This window comes from Cyclopterus lumpus, chromosome 14 (genome assembly GCF_009769545.1).
Source record: "Cyclopterus lumpus isolate fCycLum1 chromosome 14, fCycLum1.pri, whole genome shotgun sequence".
Lineage (NCBI taxonomy): Eukaryota > Metazoa > Chordata > Actinopteri > Perciformes > Cyclopteridae > Cyclopterus > Cyclopterus lumpus.
The window spans coordinates 20,315,991-20,337,052 of NC_046979.1; the positions used below are offsets into that span (position 1 = coordinate 20,315,991).

Below are 21,062 nucleotides of genomic sequence, written 5' to 3' on the forward strand. Positions count from 1 at the left end.
CCGACCACTGCCAGGATGACGAGCACAGACAGGGATGCACACAGGATATATTTCACCTGACATTTGTTTATTCCTGCAACACATGACAAAAACAAAGTGATGAAACTGATTAAGTCAAAAATAAAATAAGAATTGCATGCTCTTTAAGATGCAAATAGGCTTAGCAGATACAGAAACTAAAAATACTTTAGAGCTAAAATACAGTATAAAAGTCACAAAACCCACAGAGTGAAGCTTTTTCAAGCTGCGTTATGTTTATGAATTTAAATGATATGACTACAACCTGGAGGGGGTTTGTGTTCATGCTGAATTGCTTTCTTTAAGATCTTTTGTATTGTCCTATAAGTTTCCATAACTGTATTTATGCTTCAGAGTTACGACACCTTCATAACCATGATGAAAAGGGACGGAATCGCAGCAGCCTTATAAACTGAAGAGTGTTTCCTAGATATACATCCTACATTACATTATAAATACTATTTTATGTTGGCCATAATTATGAATGCGAACATTAGTGGATTATGTAAAAGTTGGTAGGGTCAATGTCAGCAGAGCCAGCGAGGCCGGTGGGGATAAGGGGAGAAGCAAGTGTGTGTATCTGTCTGTCTGTCAACGGCTAATTTTGCATACTGCTGGACAGATTAGAATATTTGTTTACCTTTGCATATTTATGACTGTATGCTAAAGGAGCTCTCGGGGTTGTGGGGATTCATACTTTTTGAAAAACCCCTTGTGCCTGTTTTATTGCTACGTTGACTGCTGACTCCTCCCCCGTCTTAACCGGCCGACAGAGTGACTGATATGATGACAAAGTGCTTGAAATATGATCATAATGGGGAACGACGCAGAGTATTAAAAGCCGTTATCGCTCCAAACTATTTATGTGAGGTAATGCATTGTATACATCTCAGTAACTAGACTGGTTTAAAGCTGGACCATGTGGCTTTTTCTGAACAACGACACTGTGGTTATGGGGAAATAGTTCTGTGCATTATAAAATGCCAAAACTAGGGGAAAGTCCGAAAGTTAGAAAAATCCCTCTTACCTTTTTAAGAACGATCTATTTTTTAGGTTTCTGCTCGAAATAACATACCCAAACTAAAAAGGGTGTATCTCTGCAACCACAAAGGCTATTTGAATAATGTTGGTGTTATAATAAAGGCAACCCATGTGAGCTTTTGTTCAGATATGTACATCTTAGTATATGTTACTGGTTAAGAGTAAATAAAGATGAAACGCAGCTAAAATAGAAGTTTCAGGTTCGCCTAGGAAGAAAAGCACTTTCAGGATGATTATCTCTTGGAAGGATGCAGAGCAAAGGTCTAAACTCACTCGGATCATAGCAACATATTCAGTCTCTCTGCAAAGTTTGACTTTGAAAAAGTGAAGCAGAACAAAGTTAGAGAAGTTTTAGTGCAGAGAATTTATGCCAAATGGGCATTTGGGCACATTTGGGCAATATATGTGCAATTGCAAATGTACCAAACCATATATTTCACTTGTATATTACTTGTGGTGTTCAATACATCCAAATACAGCAGTCTTTGGCTTTTTTCTTCTTCTAATCAACAAAGTTAAGCAACATTTGTGACTGTAAGCGCTAAAGCGATTCATGTTGCTGTGTTCTTTGGCTCATATCTCGGTGATGCCTTGGTGCAGAAGGATTTTGTGAAGATGTTTAGAATCTGTGTTAAATCCTCGATATCTTTTCTATCTGGCTTTTTCTGATAGCCCCGAGCTACGGGTTGCTAGTTCTGAAAACGTGCTGAACTTTTGACTTTTGATTCTGATATTTTAATAATTGGTGTTTGAGTTGTGTTGAAATGGCTTAGTAATTCTTGTAGCCCAAGTTCTGTTGTTTAATTTGATGTATAAAATCAATATATTTGCTCATGTTTAACCATAATGTGTAACCATAATGTGTAAATTTCACCCCAATTGGGGGGCGAGGTTTTTCTGAGGAACTTTTTTAACCGAGTTAGTAAGACTGTAAGTAGTAAGTATGAATTCAACCTTTCATTAGGAAAAGGAAGAATATGTTGTTTCTTATTTTAAAAAGTTATATAGTCGAGCTTTCTGTTTCTGCAGAATAAATACAAATAAGTTAATGATTAAATGAGATGTTTTTGTTCTGGATATTTGCCTTTGGTTGACTAGACCCACCTTTTTATTCCACGCAGTATCGCTTCACAAAAGGCTTGTGACGCAATATGAATCATCCGTTACTGTACCTGTCTTCTGTCCCTTGTTAGGCGGCTGTCCGGGCACCACGGTGTGGTGGGTGTTGATGGTTTGGGGAGACACGGCAACGTAGCTGGGGGTCACTTGTTGGAGGGAAGGGTATAAACCCTGCTGCGGGGCAGTAGGAGGGGGTCTCCCGTCCTCATGCTGGAACCCTACGTTGTCATAGGTGGGACCATTTGCCTGGAGATAGAGGTAAATAGATTTAAGGAATACAAACATATTCTATAGATAATACAAGGTGATCTGGATTTACTCAGAAAAATCAATCATATAAATAAATAAATAACGTAAAATATATGAAAACAAGGGAAATGTTTCCTCTTGCTGAGAAATTGAACTTACCTGATAATCATTCATATTGCCATTGGTTACACCTCCTGAGGAGGGAGACTGTCGGACCTTGAAAAGGTTATAAAGCCTTTTGATAAAAATGAAGTACACATGACTTCCCTTATGACTAAAATGTACCATAAATTACAGCAACTTTCAGAAAACAAAAGCATTAGAAGGAGCAACTTGCTCATTAGAATGTCAGGTCACAGGAAGGAACGTAAAATGGTGGATAGCAGAAATACTAATTTCCTCCAAAACACTGATAATTCACACGTTTTTTTAACAAAGTAAATGTAAAAACACAACGGCAAAAACGCTCACACACCCCGAGAGTAGGCCGACTTAAAATAAACATTTATTCACATTGTTCACCAGATTTCCACCTACCTTGAAATTTCCACAAATTCCTCTCAGCACTGACTGCCTGTCTTTTCACTACACTGTCCTCTCTCTGCCTCATGCACCTCCCCAGTCCTCCATGTAATCAACAGCCACGACCACACCCATCACACTGTGTGCACAAGTCAGCCTCTTATGCGCCGCTCGAGGCAACACTTCAGAAATAAATGACACGAGCAAACAGCAAGTATTGATGAAGGCCCGCACTGATACTCATTATCTTCTGTCCACAGCCAGGCTGCGAGATAAGATGATAAATGTGAGATTAATGAGCGGAGGGCCGTGCTCCTCCAGCAGTGTCCGTCCATTGATTTGTGACCCCTCTTTTATGCGATATGCATATACTGGGATTTATCTCAACTTATCTAGGATGTGGGTGCTCTTTCAAACTCCTACTGCACGGAAATTAAAATGTTCCAGAAGTCCCCCAATCAAGTGCAATTTCTGGAAAAAGTGGAAATAGTAAACATATATATATCATTTTGTATATGATATACAATATAATCACTGACTTAGAGGAAAAGTCAACAGGTGACAAGCCGTCATTAAGATAGGGCCCCTTAAACAAAACAAAAACAGATTCAAGTCAAGTGGAGCTATTTTCTGTCCTGCTAATGAGAAATGTCTGACAGTTTAATCAGTAACTGCCAAACAAATGGGTAGGTGGCCTTAAAAGTACTTTTGGCCAAAGGACTTTCAGACCCTGTTAATATTTAACGTAACGTTTGACTGCACTAACTGACAGGAACAGACACCCTCAACCTTGTTCTTGCATATGGCATTGACATTGAGCATTTGGAGGTCTTCCCACAGAACCCTCTTCTGTCAGAATAATAAAGTATTATTAGTTATGATACCTCATAACTTTTGAGTTTATACTCCCGGAGTCTACACCGTTAGTCAAAGGTTTCTACACCAGTCTAACTGACAGTGCTGTAGCTAAATTTAAAGAAGCGATTCCTTCTGCATTTGATTCAATACCACGTCTCAATGTGACGGAGGACTCCTGTGCTAACTTTAGTCCGTCCCAGATTGATCATATTGTCGATAGGGCTACAGGCTCACTGAGTGACACTAGACTCGATAGCCCCACTGAAGAAGAAGACAGTGAGGCAAAGGAGTCCTACCGAGGAAAAAAGGTGTTTGAAGCTCTTCTAATAGTCTGAGGTGTTTGGTTCACACATACAGTCTAAGCGTGTGGGGGATTGTGGGAAAAAATAAAAAGGTAGCATTCAGAAACAGCAGAAATAAATCCTTTATGAACATTGGGGAGATTTAATACAATTTAGGGAGAATTTTAAGACTTTTTATAATTTAATTGATAATCGTTAAACACCAGGAAACTGCAGACCTGGAAATAATGCGTTCGTAATCACGTAAATCTATTAAAAAGAAATGACCAGATATTTATTAACTGTATTGAGAAAAAGCTAAATAGATTTATTTTTAATGCTTGGGGGTAAAACATTTTGGGGGCTCATTTTAAAGGCGTTACTTGCTCATTATCGCCGACTCACCAATTCCACAGATGTCTGATGAAGGGTTACTGAAATATATTGAGCATTTGATGGATATGTTTTGTACAGTATATGAATAAACAAAGTGCATTACACACACACACACACACACACACACACAGGGAAAATAGCAACATCGAGTGGCCAACTTTAAAATGACAGCACCAACCCTATATTGCTGAAGTATAAGTCGTTTTGGTATTTTTAAAAGAAAACAATGTAATGTTGTGAAATATGAATTAATGAGGGGATCAATAACACAAAAGTGGTTTCATAAAAACTATTTATTTAATCATTTCAATTCAGAGTTAAATATAAATAAATGTTGTTTCATGGAACAAAGGAGTGTTATAAACACTGGAGTCGTGGTGTCATGTGTGGAGCATGGAGTCCTACTGCTGCTTGAGGAAGGCCACTGGCGATCTTCACAGTAAAATGGGAGTTTACAGACGCCTTGGCCTTTTGGAGTCGACAGCTAGAGAACACACACAGTGTTTCAGGGAGAGAGAAGTCCCCCCCATTAAGTTTCCTACAATTTCTGGATCAGAATAGATGACGCTCCACCACCTCCATTACAGATGCCCGCCAGTCCGTACTGGCCTGACTTCAGGTTGTGCACCATGTGACCCACGATTCTCGCCCCAGACATCCTGACAGGAGAAAATGCAGCATCAGTGATCCATAACATCTTCTGTATATACAGTTATATCTTGCAATTATTCACAATTACAAAACGTGAATACTTTACGTAAGCCAAAAGGTAATTTTGAAGCAAAGGCAAATAAAAAGAATTGTACCAGTAAAGAAATACAAAGAAGAAATGCTAATTTACTGTTCTCCAAAACCAACTAACTACGGAGCAGAACGATTAAACACACGTGCCCACAGAGTTCTGGGCTACGTTTAAAAAACGGTCCTGGAATGTAAATGTATAGGTTTTTGGAAAAGGGTACTTTTGGGATAATCTGTCTGAACTTCTTTTGTCTCTTACTCTACTGGATCAGATTAAAAGATGTCAAAACTAAAATCCCTTCCACATCAAAGGAAAGGAAATACCAAAGGAGATACTTTTGTAGAACACCTCTCTTCCTGGGAAAAGTGGTGGTGTTTTTATTCTCTTCTTTCCCGGTCCCACCCAGACAGTCGGTGTCAGTCCCTCTCTGCTGCTTACCCGATGGGGTGTCCCAGTGACACGGCTCCACCGTTTACGTTGACCTTCGCGGGGTCGATGTCCAACATCTTGATGTTGGCCAGGACGACCACGCTGAAGGCTTCATTGAACTCCCACATGGTGATATCCTCCTTCTTCAACCCTGCTGCATCCAGGACCTGGAAGTAATATGTTGTTATAACAGGTTTGGGCATATTTCTTTGTCATTTTGGTGGAACAATTAAATAAAAATAAAATATGCCACGTTTTTAACCAGATTAATACAAATAAAACCTGGTTTATTAAAGTCTTATTATTCAGATTTTATTTAGTGCATGTTTCACTACAATACACACACATACACCTTGATCACCAAACTCTAAATCAAACTTTGTTGCATTTTTATTGCACCACAGATAGGACCCAACTTTTAGAGAACATCATATTTACATAAAGAATAAACAAGTAAATAAGGTAATCATAAAGTAAAGAATAAAAAAAAGTAAATAAGAACATTGTGCAAGTTTGTTTGTTCTTGCATAATAAATCCTGCATTTAGAAATGCAGCTTTATTTCACTTCTCTACAATGATAAGGAGCCACACAGCTATTGTATGTCACTCATGAAGATAACAACAATTATCCTGATAATGAAAATTCACCAATCAACTTATTGTTTTTTTAATTTGATGCATAGGAATATCCATCTTCTCGCTAGCCAAGTCTTATTCTCCCATTTAAACTTCCATCCGAATCATGTCAACAGCTTGAGGATATTTTGTACAATAGTTAAGTTTTTAATCAGTCAGTGTATGTACTCAGTCAACATTTAGGTTAATATAAGTATCAGACCAAATATTAATAAAACATACTATTTACATGTACTCACCTTTGGTACAGCGAATGCAGGAGCAATGGGGAAATCAATGGGTGCAACAGCAGCATCAGCAAAAGCTATGGAAAAAACATTACACATCAATCTTGCAATGTATTAATTACTATGACAAAGTCCTGTTTTATTATGTGGTAAACAATAACACTGTTCCAACTTCCTTAACTCGCATCCAACAAACCTGTTATTGCTTTCAACTGGCATACCGACTTCTGTGACTATTGACTTGTAGAGTAAATACAACCCAACAGTGTTACGATTTATCTGTAGATCTGTCAAAAGCTCATTTTCAGTGAGTAAGAGTGTGTGTGAGAGTGTGTGAGAGAGTGTGTGTGTGTGTGTGTAAAGCTTACAGACAATCCTGGCCAGTGGCGTGACGTTGAGTTTCTTTGCAGCATCAGCTGTCATTAAAACGAGAGCGGCCGCTCCGTCGTTCAGTGTGCTGGCATTGGCCGCCGTCACTGTGCCTGAAGACAAGGTGACGAGAACAAAACAAATAAAATAATGATTACCATTATTACTTTTCACTTTGTAGCAGGAGAGTACAACTTGAATATCAAGAATAGAAGCATTATGAGCCACTACAGGATGGAAGGTTCTGTTAATGAGTAGCACAATTAAAAATGTGCAAAATGAAAGTACGTAATGAAACAGCATCGTTACCGTTCTCTTTCTGGAACACGGCCCTCAGTTTGGGAACTTTGCTGAAGTCGACCCGCCTCCACTCTTCATCCTCGGACACGACCACATCCGGTTTGCCTGCAAAGCCGTACCCACATCAAGCTACACTTGGCTATATTTAGTAAACGTCCAACGTTCACCGGCCCTAGACCAACTCGCTGTACCTCTCTGGGGAATGCTGACCGGCACGATCTCCTTGGCCAGCACGCCGGACTCGTACGCCGCTTTGCTGCGGCTGTACGAGCTGATGGCGTAGGCGTCCTGCTCCTCCCTGGTGATGCTGCTCTTCTTGGCTGTGTTCTCTGCACAGTTGCCCTGTTAAAAGACAGCGAGGCCAAAGCAACAGAAAAACAGATCAAACATGAAACCGACCAAATACACAATTTCACTGCTGAAATAAAAAAAACAAAAAATGCTGCATAGATCCTCCTCCACCTCGTGCGCCGTAAACACACAACGCATGAAATTAAAAAGGTTTTGTTTGTTCCACACATTTATGTGGCAGATGCATGCTAATGTATGGGTAGAATATACACATCATTAATTTACATGTATTATATAACTCATAATTAAAGTACAGATACATGTTCACGTTTCACAAATTTCTCATATTTAAAAAAAAATATATATATACAAGCATAAGCAAAAATATAGTTTTGAACAATGCTTCCCAATTAAATAATTCAAATAAAACTGGGCTCCTTTACTTATAAATACACTATTTTTTCATTTGATTCCATAGTCACCGCCAACATCACCTCTTTAAACCAGAAATGCATCCAATTACAGAAGCAGGATTCACTTCATAGACTAGTTAACGTGAAATTGTATTGAGGTAGATGCATTCAAACGACATCTCCAAGAAGAGTAAAACCATATGACATGGTGATATTAGATATTAAACAGGATAATTACCATGTGGAATTTGTTGTAGACGTCAGTGAGTCCATCCTTGACAATGAGGTCTTCCATCCTCACACCTCCATAGGTCGGGGTATCTCTGGTCATCACGTAAGGTACGTTGGACATGCTCTCCATGCCTCCTGCCACCATCACGTCCTTAGATCACACAGACAGCCACACATACGCAGCAGCAGCAGCTTTTGTTCTTATAAGTTCACTTCGTTTGTATCTTATGTTTGACAGGATTTGTTAATTTCAGCAACTCTGTCAAAGAACTGAAAGCTGTGCCGTCTATGATGACCACATTGTAACAGTGTGCGAGTAATCGCATCTTATGGTGAACAAAGCTTGTTTTTGGGAACAACAATGTTGTATTTTTATTTGTATTAGAGTGAGCAGAAGAGTGTGTATTCAATGCTGATGCTACCTGGTGTCCACACATTAGACTCTGGGCTGCCATCATGATGGACTTCATCCCGGAGGCACAGACTTTGTTGATGGTGGTTGCTGGAGTGCCGAGGGTCAAGCCTGAAGGTACAAATTTGCATTGGCAAAAGAATAATAGATAATACTAATATTATCTTGACCTTCACTCAGTTATGCATTTGTATGTCAGTCTGGCACAGGGGAACTGCATATTTCATAATGGTACAATATTACTTCAGAGTGAACTGTCAGTCATTTCTGTCACATTAGCTTCCAACCTTCCTTTAATCTTTTATATCAATAATGACTTACAAGCAGCTGGAGATCAACCTTGTGACACCTTTGAGCTGCAGGCTTTTTGATTGCATTGCATATCGGGCAGCATTCAAGTTAGGAATTTAAAGAGAATCAGAACCCATTTGCTGCTCACAGATAAGGCCGTTCACAATATTCTCTCCCAATATAGGTAATTTCATATCTCAATAACAATATATATTTATATAGGTGTAGCATGATTTCCGGTAATTTAATAAATTAATAGTCTAAATGAAATAAGCACATGTTTTTGTCTTCTGTGAATCAAATACTTGACAAATGAAAAGTACTGAGTATTTTTCAGATTTTATAAAGGAGCTCTAGTGCAAAAGTATTTCTAGAGAAATTTGAGTCAGTATGTGCAGTCATGATTATTGATCAATTTTGAGGATTTCATTGTCAATCACAATATCTCATTTATGATTTTATCACGATATTCCATTAATGGACAATACATTATAATAATGAATGATCGCCCGGTACCGACAGCTCCGACAGCCAAACGACATGACAATCCTTTCTGATTTGCCAAGACATTTCTGGACATCGATATTTTGTTGCAATGCAAATCTTTGGAATGAGGGCGATACCTGCTCCAAGCAAGGCTTGTCTCGTGGGGGCCTGCCCTTCTCCTGCCTGAAGCACGTTGCCCATGTAGACTTCCTTCACCTCCTCTGGAGCGATCCCTACACACCAGGAACATAAGGTCAACTCACTAAATATACAGACAGCTGTCTCCCCTTTAATGTAGCACTCATGTGCTTGTCCATGATCACAGGTGATCTGTTTCATCTGGTGTATTAGCTTGGTCAGGCCTCGGTGAAGGAGAACGGTTTCCATCCGAACATACCTGCTTTGTCTATGGCTCCCTTAATGGCAATGGAGCCCAGCCTGGTGGCTGGCACCGCCGCCAGGCTGCCTCTGAAGGAGCCCATCGGAGTGCGGACCGCACTGACGATGACGACCTCCTGAAACCGTGCATTATTAAGTGCGCAGTGCAAACATTTAAATGTGACGATTATAAAATGGCAGTTAGTGTACTCACATTGAGCGACGGGCGAGACGTGTAGGTTCTTGACAGGTACTTGTGAGCCGTACCGCGAGAGAAGCGTGAGAAAAGACGTTAGCTATGCTAACAACAAGGGCGCACACAAGCAGCTGTTAGCTCAGTTAAAGCACGGACTGCGGGCTAAAAAGGAAGAATACAGGTGACGCAGCTTCTAGGTGTCGTGTTGGTCAAACTTTTACCCGTCACCCGTTAAAAATACCCACTTTCTTCTTTTCTTTTCTTTTTTTAAATAGTCAGTTAAGCTAGCTTCTATTGTTTAACTGTTTAGTTAAACCTTTAATTTGTAGAGAAGCAGACTTTGCAGTTACAGAAAGAAAGAAAAAATGCTGACATGAGAACACGAAAGCGCTCGAGCCACTTTGACTTCTCAGGTGTGTTCACTACTTTGGTCAAGGGCGACCCAAAAAGTTTAGCTGAGCCGCTCGAAGGGAGGCCCTGTGTTTACAGACAGACCGTCGCTACTGCGTTCCTCTGCAGGAATAAAACAGACGAACACAAACAACGTTTTTTTTTTTTTTTTACAAGCTTTCACTTACCAGGCGTTTGCAAAAGTGCGTGCGCATGGTTAAAAGTCCACTGGATGACATTCTGGACTGTGAGTGTCAAACACTTGCACCCGCTTCACCTTCAGGCTATGCAGCAGGAGCACATCAACCAATCACAGTGGGAGGTGTGTTTCCCCGACGTCATCGTCGACCGGGCATTGTGGTTGATGTAGTTCTTCCCCAATGACATCGCAATACATGACGTTGAGTAATTTATGACATTGTTTCAGCATTAACACACACAACTCTTTTGTACAAAATGTAATGTGTTTATACTCTGGACTTGACTGGGATTGCAGGTCCAGAACTGGAAGTCTGTAACTGAAAAGCCCCCCCACCCCTATTCTAGTTTAGAGAGCTGGGATTTGCATGTATATTAGTGAGTATTAATGGAAATCACTAGCTGCTTGAAACAGTAGGGAACGTTTGTGAAATGAAAAACACTGATTTGGCCCTTTAACACAGTGCTGAGTAAACACCGGTCTGAATCTCTCAATGATGAAGGCCACTTTGCTCAATAACAAGAACACTCATCTTAGAAAATTTAAACATTTTAATAAATAAAAACTGATGTAATATACACCATTATGAATAAACAACTACAACAAGCATACCAAGACATTTGAAATACAAAAAAAACGACTGTTTGCTTGAAAAGCTTCAATTTTAGAAAGAGTGGGAGTGAGCAGGAATTACAATAGCCATACATTCTTGTTAGTGTTTGTGCCAACAAATATTTTTAAAAAAGCATCATGAGTACTGACTCCAAGATGGTGAACATAAAAACAAGAAAATAAACTGAATGTTTACACAATTTGAGGTACTGAGTTGTCTACGCCTGTAACAAACAGTGAACACGGTTGTTTTGTTGTTTTCCAGAGGGTCATGAAAAAAAAGAAAGAATAACGTCTGTACTCAAACCAGTTCTATACATCTCAGGAAGACCCAACAATTAATAGGAGACAACTTCAGTTTGTTCTTCTTCCACCTGTATTGCATTTTGTGAAGAAAAAAACTAAACAGGTAACTTAAAAAAACATGGACAGAGGCTCCACAAAAGGTGAGCGTTAACTACTTTTAAACATCTTCAAGAGACAATATTTCAACGCTCCCTCCGGTCTTCGAACACAGTAACACTACAGGCCCCGTAAAAAGCGACACCTCCACCTAGCGGTGGGGTCTGGAGCAGCTCGTCAGAATAACTGGTTGATGATGTTGCTTCTTCTGTTCAATAGAAGGGCACCTGGGTTAGCATGCTCACCGGACCTGATAGAAAGACGAGGGAGGAAGCTGAAGGTCTAAGATGAAATACCGTATCAAAAGTCATGGTGAGCACATCTGTTCACTCAGCACCAAACACAATGTGTGGACACGATTTGCAGCCACCAATACATCAGACTTTGAAGCAAGTTCAGAGCAAAAAGAAAAGAAAAAAAAGGATCAAGAGACTTGTAAACTCAAACGTCATGACGCGTGCATTCGACTGAACTGCCCCGTTTCGACTTCCTTGCTTTTTAAATTCGCCACTCAAAATGTCAGCCCCATCCGATCTGTGTATTCCCTGAAACAGCGAGCAGTCAAAGCAAACCATCTAAATTCGAAACACTGACCGACAGCAACCATACTGTACAGTACAGGATTGTGTAGCTACATTTTGTCTGAAGCAAGGAAACATCCAGCTTAAAAAAAGAAAAGAAGCACCACAGATGTGTTTGAATAGCACCAGTTGTCAGAATGTATATGACGGGTTTTTTTTGGCAATGAATGTACAGCACTGAATTAAATGTCTGGGAGAAACGTTGAGCAGCCGCTGCAACGCTTGACCTCCACTCCTGAGCGGAAGGTGACAGGGCGTTAGCGTTAGCTGGTACGTGCTCCCCGTTTTACAACAAACATGTGAACCCCTTTAAACCCTTTTACGTCAGTTCAAAGCAGCAACATGAAGCACTGCGCCTGTTACACACATACTGTAAATATAGAGCTTCTATCTGTGGATTACACATGTATGTGCGTGTGCTCTGCTGTGATGCACATCCCAAGGGAGCACCATTGTAGGGAAAGAGAGTCTCGCCATTCTTTCATGCCCAAAGAAATAATAATAATAATGTCTTTTTAAAGATGAATGTGTAACTGCAGAAGCCAGCCTGGTGATAGAAAAAAATAATAATAATAATATATATATATATAGATTAGGAAGTAAAGGTAAGAAGATGGCCCACAAATAATGCAACAATTACATTTGCTATTCACACCAAATGGACATATAATAACTAGTCTGCTGCATGGGTCTCCGTGTGATGGACGTTGAGATTCACAGTACAGTGACGGTGTTGGTGTTGGTGCACCATTCTCTTTTGTTTTGCACACAGGCTAAAAAACTCATTTTCTCTACTTTGGGTGATTGCTACAGTAAAGAGCAACAAATAGATATAAAAATAATAGAATATAGACTTATACATTCTTGAAAACAAGTACTGTCCCCAAATATATATATATATACTCACATAACCGTTTGGGTTCCATGACAATGTATATCTATTTATATATATCTATATTTCCTGCCTCTAGGATATTAAATTCTTGAACAAATTCTAGCATTTAGAAGATAGTGATGGGTCTGTTACGCCGTGTTATAATGTGTCACTGAAGCAGGAGACTCAGCTCGCGCTCAGTTTTCAATAGGGTTCAATGTGCATCATATTTTCTTCTACAAAAAAATAGATATATGACAAGTTAAGCTTATTTTAGATATTATTTACACAGAGTAAGAAAATGTTGTTGGTTTTTCCGTTAAATCTCAAATATGTAATGCCTTTTTGTACACTCAACTTTTGAGAAAAGATACGTCAGCTCAATTCATCAAGTATACATTAGATGAAGGTCTCCATCCTTTTCTGACAATCAGGTTGTTTATTGTTATTGATTTATTTTACTAGCCTGTGAGCTTCATTTGAATGGCAGAGGAACGTATTTCTTTTGGTGAAACATATTACGTTGTATCAATTTGCAGTTGAATAACATTGTGAGTGTGTCCGCTCTGACCGTGAGTCAACATGGCAATATGTCTATTTATTTACAGAAATCTCATGGATCTCAGTAATATGATTAAAGCCTATTTCACAACACACGTGTTAGTTGCTCGTTCGGGAAAAAACAAACAAACACATATATATATTTGGCAGTTTTAGGCATCAGATGCAGTGAGCTCATCAAGAGCAACTGAACATGGTTACAACGCGGTGACAACAACAACTAAAACTGCGCGGCACGTGTTAGCACCAGAGATAAGTCTCTCTCTCAGTGCATCTGAAAGTATGTGAAGCCAGAGTGGAACGTCCGGTTCCCCTCAGCTCAGGAGTGATGCAGTACCGAGATATGATATCAACTCTTTTTTTGTGTTTTGTGAGTGATTGAAAGAAAGAAAAAAGTGTTTTCTTTAGTCACCACAAACATAACTATTTTGTGTACAGTTGTACGTCGCTGTTATGTCCGCTCTGCTGGGAGAGCTCCTACGACAAAGCTACAGTATAAGTGTGTGTCTAAGAGAGACCCTCATCACGGTACATCGTTATCATCATTCTGAGCTCCATTTCACCAAAGAAGTTCTCATGCACTGGACTCAACAAGTCAGACTGCAGGTGGACCACTCAATCTGACTCGGCTTCTTTTTACTCCAGACTAACAGCTTGTGAGGTCACGCTCACATAACACGTACTCTACAAATATAAATTCCCAGAAGCATTGAAAGAGCACCTCAACACGTCCTCATTACCAAACCATCTTAGCTTCAGCTCCACTGAATGTATCTGATCGCATGTTCTTTTTGCATGCTTTTGCAGCAGGGGAGACACTCTTGGTAAAATATAGTTTTACACGCGCTGGTCAATTGAGAGATTTTGGTCTATTTTGCTTCCACATGTCTTCTGTCAGACTAGTGGAAAGAAAACGTCCAAAATACACGTTTAAATAACGCCTTTCACATAACCTTTGAGAAAACGACATAAATTGTCTCTATGTAAGTTGTTTTTTGACCTTGTAACCTGTAGTGAATGTAATTAAAGGAGGTTTTCTAATAAGCCAGAATATGTTCAGCTGCACTTACATACGCCAAACGTCCAAGATTCATTCGGATTTATATTCTCAAGGTTTTTTTTAATGGCTGTTGACAGTTCTTTGTGATTTATGGAGAGAGAGAGATTTTCAAAATGTTCTCTGTGAAAACCTTTAACTCAAATATGTCCACAAAAGTAAGAATTCTGAACCTAAATCTGAACAAAGCCTCATTTGCTTATTTATAAAAGCATTTATAACATTTCAGAAAACTTCAGAAAAATAATTGTCTAATAGTTTCATGTTGATAACTATCAGTTAAATGTGTAGCCAATCCTCCTGTAGTGTTTCCCCTCAAGCTGCTTTTACTGAGTTGTTTCCCCATTATTGACCTTCTTGTAGTCACTTTAAACCTAACCTTTGACCTCCAGCTAAGCAAAGCTGTTCCACTAGGTTGGATTTTAATATTCGGGACCGAACAGACCGTTCCTTTTCTTTCACGTACCAACGACAGACTGTTTGCTCTGGAAGAGGCGATTCCCCTTTTTTGACAATAGCGTTCAAATATTTCATTCCATGCAAAGAATTTCTTTCACTATACACTATGTACATGTTTCTGAGTGGCACATCAAGAGGTATACAGGACACTGAGGCAGAGTCCCATTGAAGCCCTTGGTAACCCACCCCCCCTCTTAGCTTTAGGGCTTTGTTGGCATACTCAAGGTGTTCGTGCTCTCTACATACAACCAGAAACATATTAAAAACTAAGTCCCACGATGCACAGAGCGCATGTCAGTGCTTTTGTTAGATTGGTTTCTCCCTTTGGGGGCTCACCATTTAATTCCACTGACCTGGGCCTCACTGTGCTCAGAGGTCCAACTACATAACTCATTCATATTCATATTCGAATCAAATAAATGGGTATATCTTTCAGATTGATTTCTGTTACTGCATGCATATTATTGCCCAATTTTAATAAAATATTCCATTTCTTTTTTCTTTTTTTTTTTTACATTTTACAATATATAGACTAATTGTATCTACACATTTCAATAGTTAATCTTATGTATATTTAGGTCTTTCCCCACATCTGTCCTGTTTTGGTTGTAAATGTGGGGTAATTACAACATGGAACAGTCCTGTTCAGTGTTACGTGCACCAGTGAGCGTTTCAGATACAATATGCAATTCATTCATTCAGAAAATTCCTCAACAGAAAAAAACAATAGTATTGGTATGTATATTGGGACAATATGTTGGTACTGTCCTTAATGTTAATACAGTTGTTTTTGTTATAAATTCTTGATTTAAACTCTTTTAAAGGAAGTTTGAGGACATTGAATAATTACGATTCCACTCTGAAAACCTTCTATCATTGGTAGAAAAGAGAGATTGCTTTGAGATCATTTGTTAGCAATGTTCTGCTAGTATTGGGGGAAGTCACCGATATGTTGCTAACTTCTAAGCAACGTAAATAAAGTAATTCTAGTAATTATTCCTTGTTCATTGCTGGCCATGTGTTACCATGTCTTTTCATACACAGTGTTACATGTAACGTCCTCTGTCCCCTGTAACGTGTCACAGGTGGTTTAACGAGAACAAACAGGGTGACTTCATTCATTCAGAGCTGTGCCAAGAGGACACACATCAGAACAGGAAACAATGGCCCTCTCCTCCTCATATCTCACATAAAGGTTATTTCCACAATAAGTGCATCATAGACCCATTATTTACCGTTAGCTACCAGATGCTCCAACAATTGCAGCAATTCATAAATCCATCTTCAAGGCACTAGCTTATTTACTAAAACGGCTGCTTTTTAAACTAACAACACACCCAATGCGTGTGTAAGATGACTTCATCAACCCGATTCCAGTGGGCTGGATATGGTTGTGAGTCAGTGCTATTAATGTGTGATCGTTTTATGTAAATAGATACCATGACATCTCTTCTTCACTTCTCCTGCATTCGAAATATCAAATATGAGAAGAGGGTTTTTTTAATATCTTGACACCGCTCATTTTGCCAGCATTCATTGTGGAAATAACTTTTAATCAAGCAACCGAGTTCAGTCACTGAGAATTGGGTGGATTGTAGAAGACTATGTTGGATTTGCAAGAATCTGCTCAAAATCACAATAAAAAAAAAAGTAAAAAATCAACAAAAAAATGCATTAAACCCATTAACCTATGAGCAATGCCACTCCAGACACACTTAAGAAGAACATGGACACTGCTTTCTGTTCGTATCAGGAACCCAAGATATGTTACAGTAAGGTCTATAAATGAATACAACTTCTGAAGAATTTGAGCACCTTTTGAGCAAAACTGGAAAAAACTGTTACAGTACACACCCGAATCTACAATATGACGGAGCTGCAGCATGTGCAGTGGGTGATATAGTAGCGTTTCTGATGTTATGGCACTTCCTGTACTCATCCCCAAAAAAAGTACCCCTTAGCGACCACGTTTCCATGTCAGTTAGACAAATTGAATTGAGTCTTTCAAAGTAAAACTGGGCAACATGTAAACAAAACTGCGTACACCAAATCTTTGGCTCACTTTGTTTCCCTCAAAGCCACAAACCAAGTTCTTCAGGGAGGACTCCCCTCTCAGCATTTCCCTTTCCAAGCACATAGAGACAAAATACAAAGAGGCGGGTACTTACATAAGCACGCACAAACAAATAAAATAACAAAAAATACATATAAGTAGTAAAAAAAAATAGACACAAGTGAAGCAGGCAACCAACCAGAAGCTCCATTAAGGCCAAATGAAGCCATTATTTTGCCCTCTAATATGTATGAAGAAAATACTATAATATACTATGGCACACAATCTTACCCTCCACTATCGTTATTTTTTTATATATATATTTTGAATAGTTTTTGGCATAACTATAGTTCTTTCTGAACCCTCTACACTACCTAAAGTAGAATAACTGGCAATGTAAAGAAGCAGACACACACGTAGAAGTAAAATAGAGAATATTTTTGCTCCAGTGCAAACCGTGATATGAGGTATGAGAGGCTGAAGACGGAGCAGCTGATTGGAGCAATTGGATGACCTTTTATAAAGTAACGTGAGTAAGTGAACCGCCGCGTTAGTGGTTCGTCATAAGTGTGTGAAATGCAAATTTGAGGTCAGCCCCTGTGTATATGACATCTATTCGATAGGAAATGACATGGAGGGAAATGCCTTCAGTAGGCCGAGGAAAGCAATTTTATTTTTTTAGAGTGCGACGGAATTATCATTGTGTAAGCTAAAAAAAGAAAGAAGTACATACGAGAGAAGAAAACTTGAACATGCCAGTATAAGGGAAGCAAGTGGAAAGCAAAGACGACTAAGGAGGTGGTAAAAGGCTAGTGTGTCCTGCCGGCTTATCCTGGTGGCCGTGTGGTCTCGTGTCCTGTGCTCTGAGGTATACTTGGTAGGAAGTGAGAACGTCCACGTTTGGGAGGCGAGTTTCTCAGCAGATCGGAGACGTTGCTGGCGGAGAGAATCCGGTGGAAGGTGCTGTAAACGGAGACCCGCAGGGATATTTTAGTTTTAGGGGGCGAGGGGGATTGGCTCAGCAAAAGAAACATCATCGGAATATGGAGAAGCCTCTTAAAATAAAAACGGTAACACTGGCGAGGGAAAACTGGTTCGGTTTGGAAAGCCTCTTTTTGAATTCATATTTTGCACTGGAGTAAAACTTGGGAAAATTGCGGCAGCTGTCATTTTGATTTGAATTGTCTAGCCTAAACATTTTTTTAATAGAGAATGCTACTGGATTTTAGCACACACAGATCTTTGTGCATTTGGGAATTAGTACAAATTATCAGAACTTTTTTCAGAGCTGTGTCTGCTGTGTCATTATCAGTAAGTTGGAAGCAGCATTTCAGACAAAAGCATTAATCAGTTTCGTGATTTGCTGCCCTCACAGATGGAACATGGCAGAAAGCTTACTAGTGCGGATTGAACTGACCAAGGCCCGTACAGCTATCGAATGTTCCAAATCTGAAGGCTGAAATGTAGTGCTCTCCCCCGTTTATAGACAATACATTGCAAACATGTTGTTTGTTTTAACCATCCGGTATGTTGCTAGTGTTATTTTTGGAATGAGGGCATATTGCATGATTGTGACCTTGTCCTCAAGGGCTTTCAGAGGAGAGTGGCGTGGTCCAGGTCAATGTTGTCCATGCTGGCCAGAATAGCCTTCTGGTCCTCCCGGGGTGGGCGGCGGTACAGCAGAGCCGAAAAGCGAGTGTATGGGTCGTGGAGGATGGGCCGCTTCTTCTTGCGGAGGTAGAGAGCTTCTTCGGGCTGCAGTAACTGAGAGGTGTAGTAGGCCTGGTGGGTCTGAGAGGTGGTGACACCTGGAGGAGGGGCAGATGACAGGCAGGGTCATGTCCAAGTAGAACAAAATCCAACTACCAGCAGGAAGTCAAAGTCCCGGCCGAGAAAAAGTTCCAACTCCCTTAAAACATGACTTAACAATTTTACAGATCTGTTTGTTTACGGATTAAACTAACAAGATACGATATGTGACAACAACAAGTTCATCAGTCAGATCTTTTGGTGTTCATTGGCAGGTTTCCTCCAGTTTCAGACTTTATGCTATGCTAAGCTAAGCTAATCGCCTGCTGACTCTAGCGTACATTTATTTCAGCGTAATTCTTAAAATGTCAAACTGTTGCTTTTAAGCAGAGATAAAAAACAACATCAGTACTGTACCTTTGACTTTTTTCTCCGAACACAATGTGTTCTTAGCACATGAACACACTGGTCAATGAGTATCTATAGAGACAGTGCTGCATGTGAGAAACTCAAATAACTCGCTGGACTCGCGCCTACCCAGTATGCCTTGATGGAAGATTGCCCCCTAGTCTGCCACTGATTGGCTATACACATTTTTGTTCCCACATTATGAAGGAAGGCAACCTGGGCCCAAGACACCCGGCAGCAGAAAGACATGCCAACAACTGCAAGTGAACCTGTTTTTTTTTCTTTCATACAATTTCAGCATTTCCTTTGTATCGTCACATTAGAGAATTTTGGAGTCAAGACATCAATTTGCCAACTTCCAATTGATGGCAAACCAAAAAATGTACCCCAATGTTATTGGAGTTAAGAAGCTCCACAAACTGCCGGCGGTCGCTAGCTTGCCAGCCGGCCAGTCTCACACAGACTGGATATCGGTGAGAAGAATTTAACGCCATTGCCTATAGAGACTTTGCTGCATGGGGGAAACTCAAATGACTCACTGGACTCTCGCCTACCCAGTATGCCTTGGTGGAAAATCGCCCCCTACTTGAAGGTGGGACCTTTTCATTGACCCACACCTGCACACACGCACTAGCCTGTTCCATTATGGGCTCTCCAGATACTAGTATGGAGTCTTGCCGAGCCTCTGTAGGACCCATCCGACCAAGCATCCTTGACTTTGAGAAGTCAAGGACATGTGATTGTTGAATTTAAAGGGCCACGCCACCTATTTTACACATGAAGTTCAGTTTACCTGTCAGCCAGTGAAACAAGTGGTATAATGTCTTAACCCTGATGATGTCCTCTTAACTTGGGCTTTAAATCTTTAAGAGAAAGCCTCGTTGAAAGTTGCGTGGAGATGGGTCTTTAGGAAGCAGGGTGGTCTAATGAAATAAGATATTGTGTTATATGAGAAATATAGGACATACAGGAAAACCTGGCTATTCTTTTTTTAAACGGCCTCTTGTGAACCCTCCAATTTGTGGAATTGCAATGCTAAATTGCTGGAAAACTCCTCTAAAGTGTCTTTTTAGAAATGTTAACGCGTTTAACTTTAAGACTTTAAAACATCCTTAGTAGGTCACAAAAAACATATAAATGCATCTTCTACACACAACACATTTTGTTTTACCTGTGGTCATCATGACATTGCAAGTTTAAAAATGATCACTGCGTAAAAGGTGAGAACACAGAGAAACAAGGTTCACACCTGCTTTCTGTCTGGACTTGGAGTTATTGTTGTTCATCATCATCTTCTTGGCCTTTTTAATACGTTGGTATCTCAGTGCATCAATCCTCTCAGACCCCGAAAGGGCACTCGGTGCACCTCGACGTTTTCTGGATAAAGAGCAGAGAGAGGGGAGAACGGGTAACTCTGGGCCAAAACATATCAGTGGACTGTGCTTCTGCACTACGGAGCCAGAAACCCACACAACCTCAAAACAGCACGGCCCGTGCTAAGCTAAGAGGTGCAGCACATTGCCAAAGCATCAATATGAGACACCGAAAGAGCTGTTCTCTGAAACGAGCAAACGTCTTCTTTATAAAGGTTTGAAGAACAGTGCCATTCTATTGCCAAAACATTGTACGTCATCTGGATTTACAAACAGCTATGTTTAGCTCAAATATGATCATGTTTCACAAAATAGGTTAATAAATCCAGATGGTATATCAAATTGTGCATCTTGAAATTTCACTGCCCTTCAAGGACATCTAAGATATTTTGCTTAAATTGATCCAAACAATCTTTATCCAAAAGGAAAGCAAAGTTTCACATGACTCCTGAAAACCA

At 39.9% G+C, this 21,062-nt stretch overlaps 3 protein-coding genes across 8 annotated transcripts in view; all 3 read right to left on the bottom strand.

Moving 5' to 3' along the window:
- Positions 1–3,030, bottom strand: part of tmprss2 (transmembrane serine protease 2) — a 9,258-nt gene extending 6,228 nt beyond the window's left edge. The window contains exons 1-4 of one of the 3 annotated variants that reach the window (XR_004611053.1): positions 2,965–3,019; positions 2,587–2,643; positions 2,232–2,424; positions 1–73 (exon numbers count right to left, since the gene is read on the bottom strand). The exon at positions 1–73 is cut by the window's left edge and continues 20 nt beyond it. Coding sequence is in view for 2 of the 3 variants with exons in the window: in XM_034550273.1 (XP_034406164.1) it covers positions 1–73; positions 2,232–2,424; positions 2,587–2,601 (281 nt within the window). In the remaining variant the exon portion in view is untranslated. Of the gene's footprint in view, positions 74–2,231; positions 2,425–2,586; positions 2,663–2,964 lie in introns of all 3 variants that reach the window. The other 2 variants (XM_034550273.1, XM_034550274.1) reach the window with 2 other exon arrangements.
- Positions 3,031–4,759: 1,729 nt separating this feature from the next.
- On the bottom strand, positions 4,760–10,588 carry acat1 (acetyl-CoA acetyltransferase 1). Of its 2 annotated transcripts, XM_034549513.1 has the most exons (12): positions 10,465–10,588; positions 9,905–9,943; positions 9,710–9,827; positions 9,450–9,545; positions 8,546–8,646; positions 8,131–8,274; positions 7,380–7,530; positions 7,198–7,293; positions 6,888–7,001; positions 6,532–6,596; positions 5,665–5,822; positions 4,760–5,143 (listed from the first exon to the last, which is right to left on the bottom strand). In XM_034549513.1, exons 1-12 carry the CDS (start codon positions 10,513–10,515, stop codon positions 5,023–5,025), a joined length of 1,254 nt encoding a protein of 417 aa, XP_034405404.1. In that variant the 5' UTR covers positions 10,516–10,588; the 3' UTR covers positions 4,760–5,022. The 2 variants fall into 2 exon arrangements, with proteins under 2 accessions (XP_034405404.1, XP_034405405.1); XM_034549514.1 differs by lacking the exon at positions 9,905–9,943 and having other exon boundaries at positions 10,465–10,580.
- A 450-nt stretch (positions 10,589–11,038) lies between these two features.
- The window catches only part of LOC117742325 (protein turtle homolog B-like), a 105,390-nt gene continuing 95,366 nt past the window's right edge, over positions 11,039–21,062 (bottom strand). For 2 of the 3 annotated variants that reach the window (XM_034549509.1, XM_034549508.1), the window contains exons 19-20: positions 20,481–20,608; positions 11,039–18,882 (exon numbers count right to left, since the gene is read on the bottom strand). In XM_034549509.1, the coding sequence (XP_034405400.1) occupies positions 18,668–18,882; positions 20,481–20,608 (343 nt within the window). In that variant the 3' untranslated portion in view covers positions 11,039–18,667. Of the gene's footprint in view, positions 18,883–20,480; positions 20,609–21,062 lie in introns of those variants that run through there. The other variant, XM_034549512.1, reaches the window with a different exon arrangement.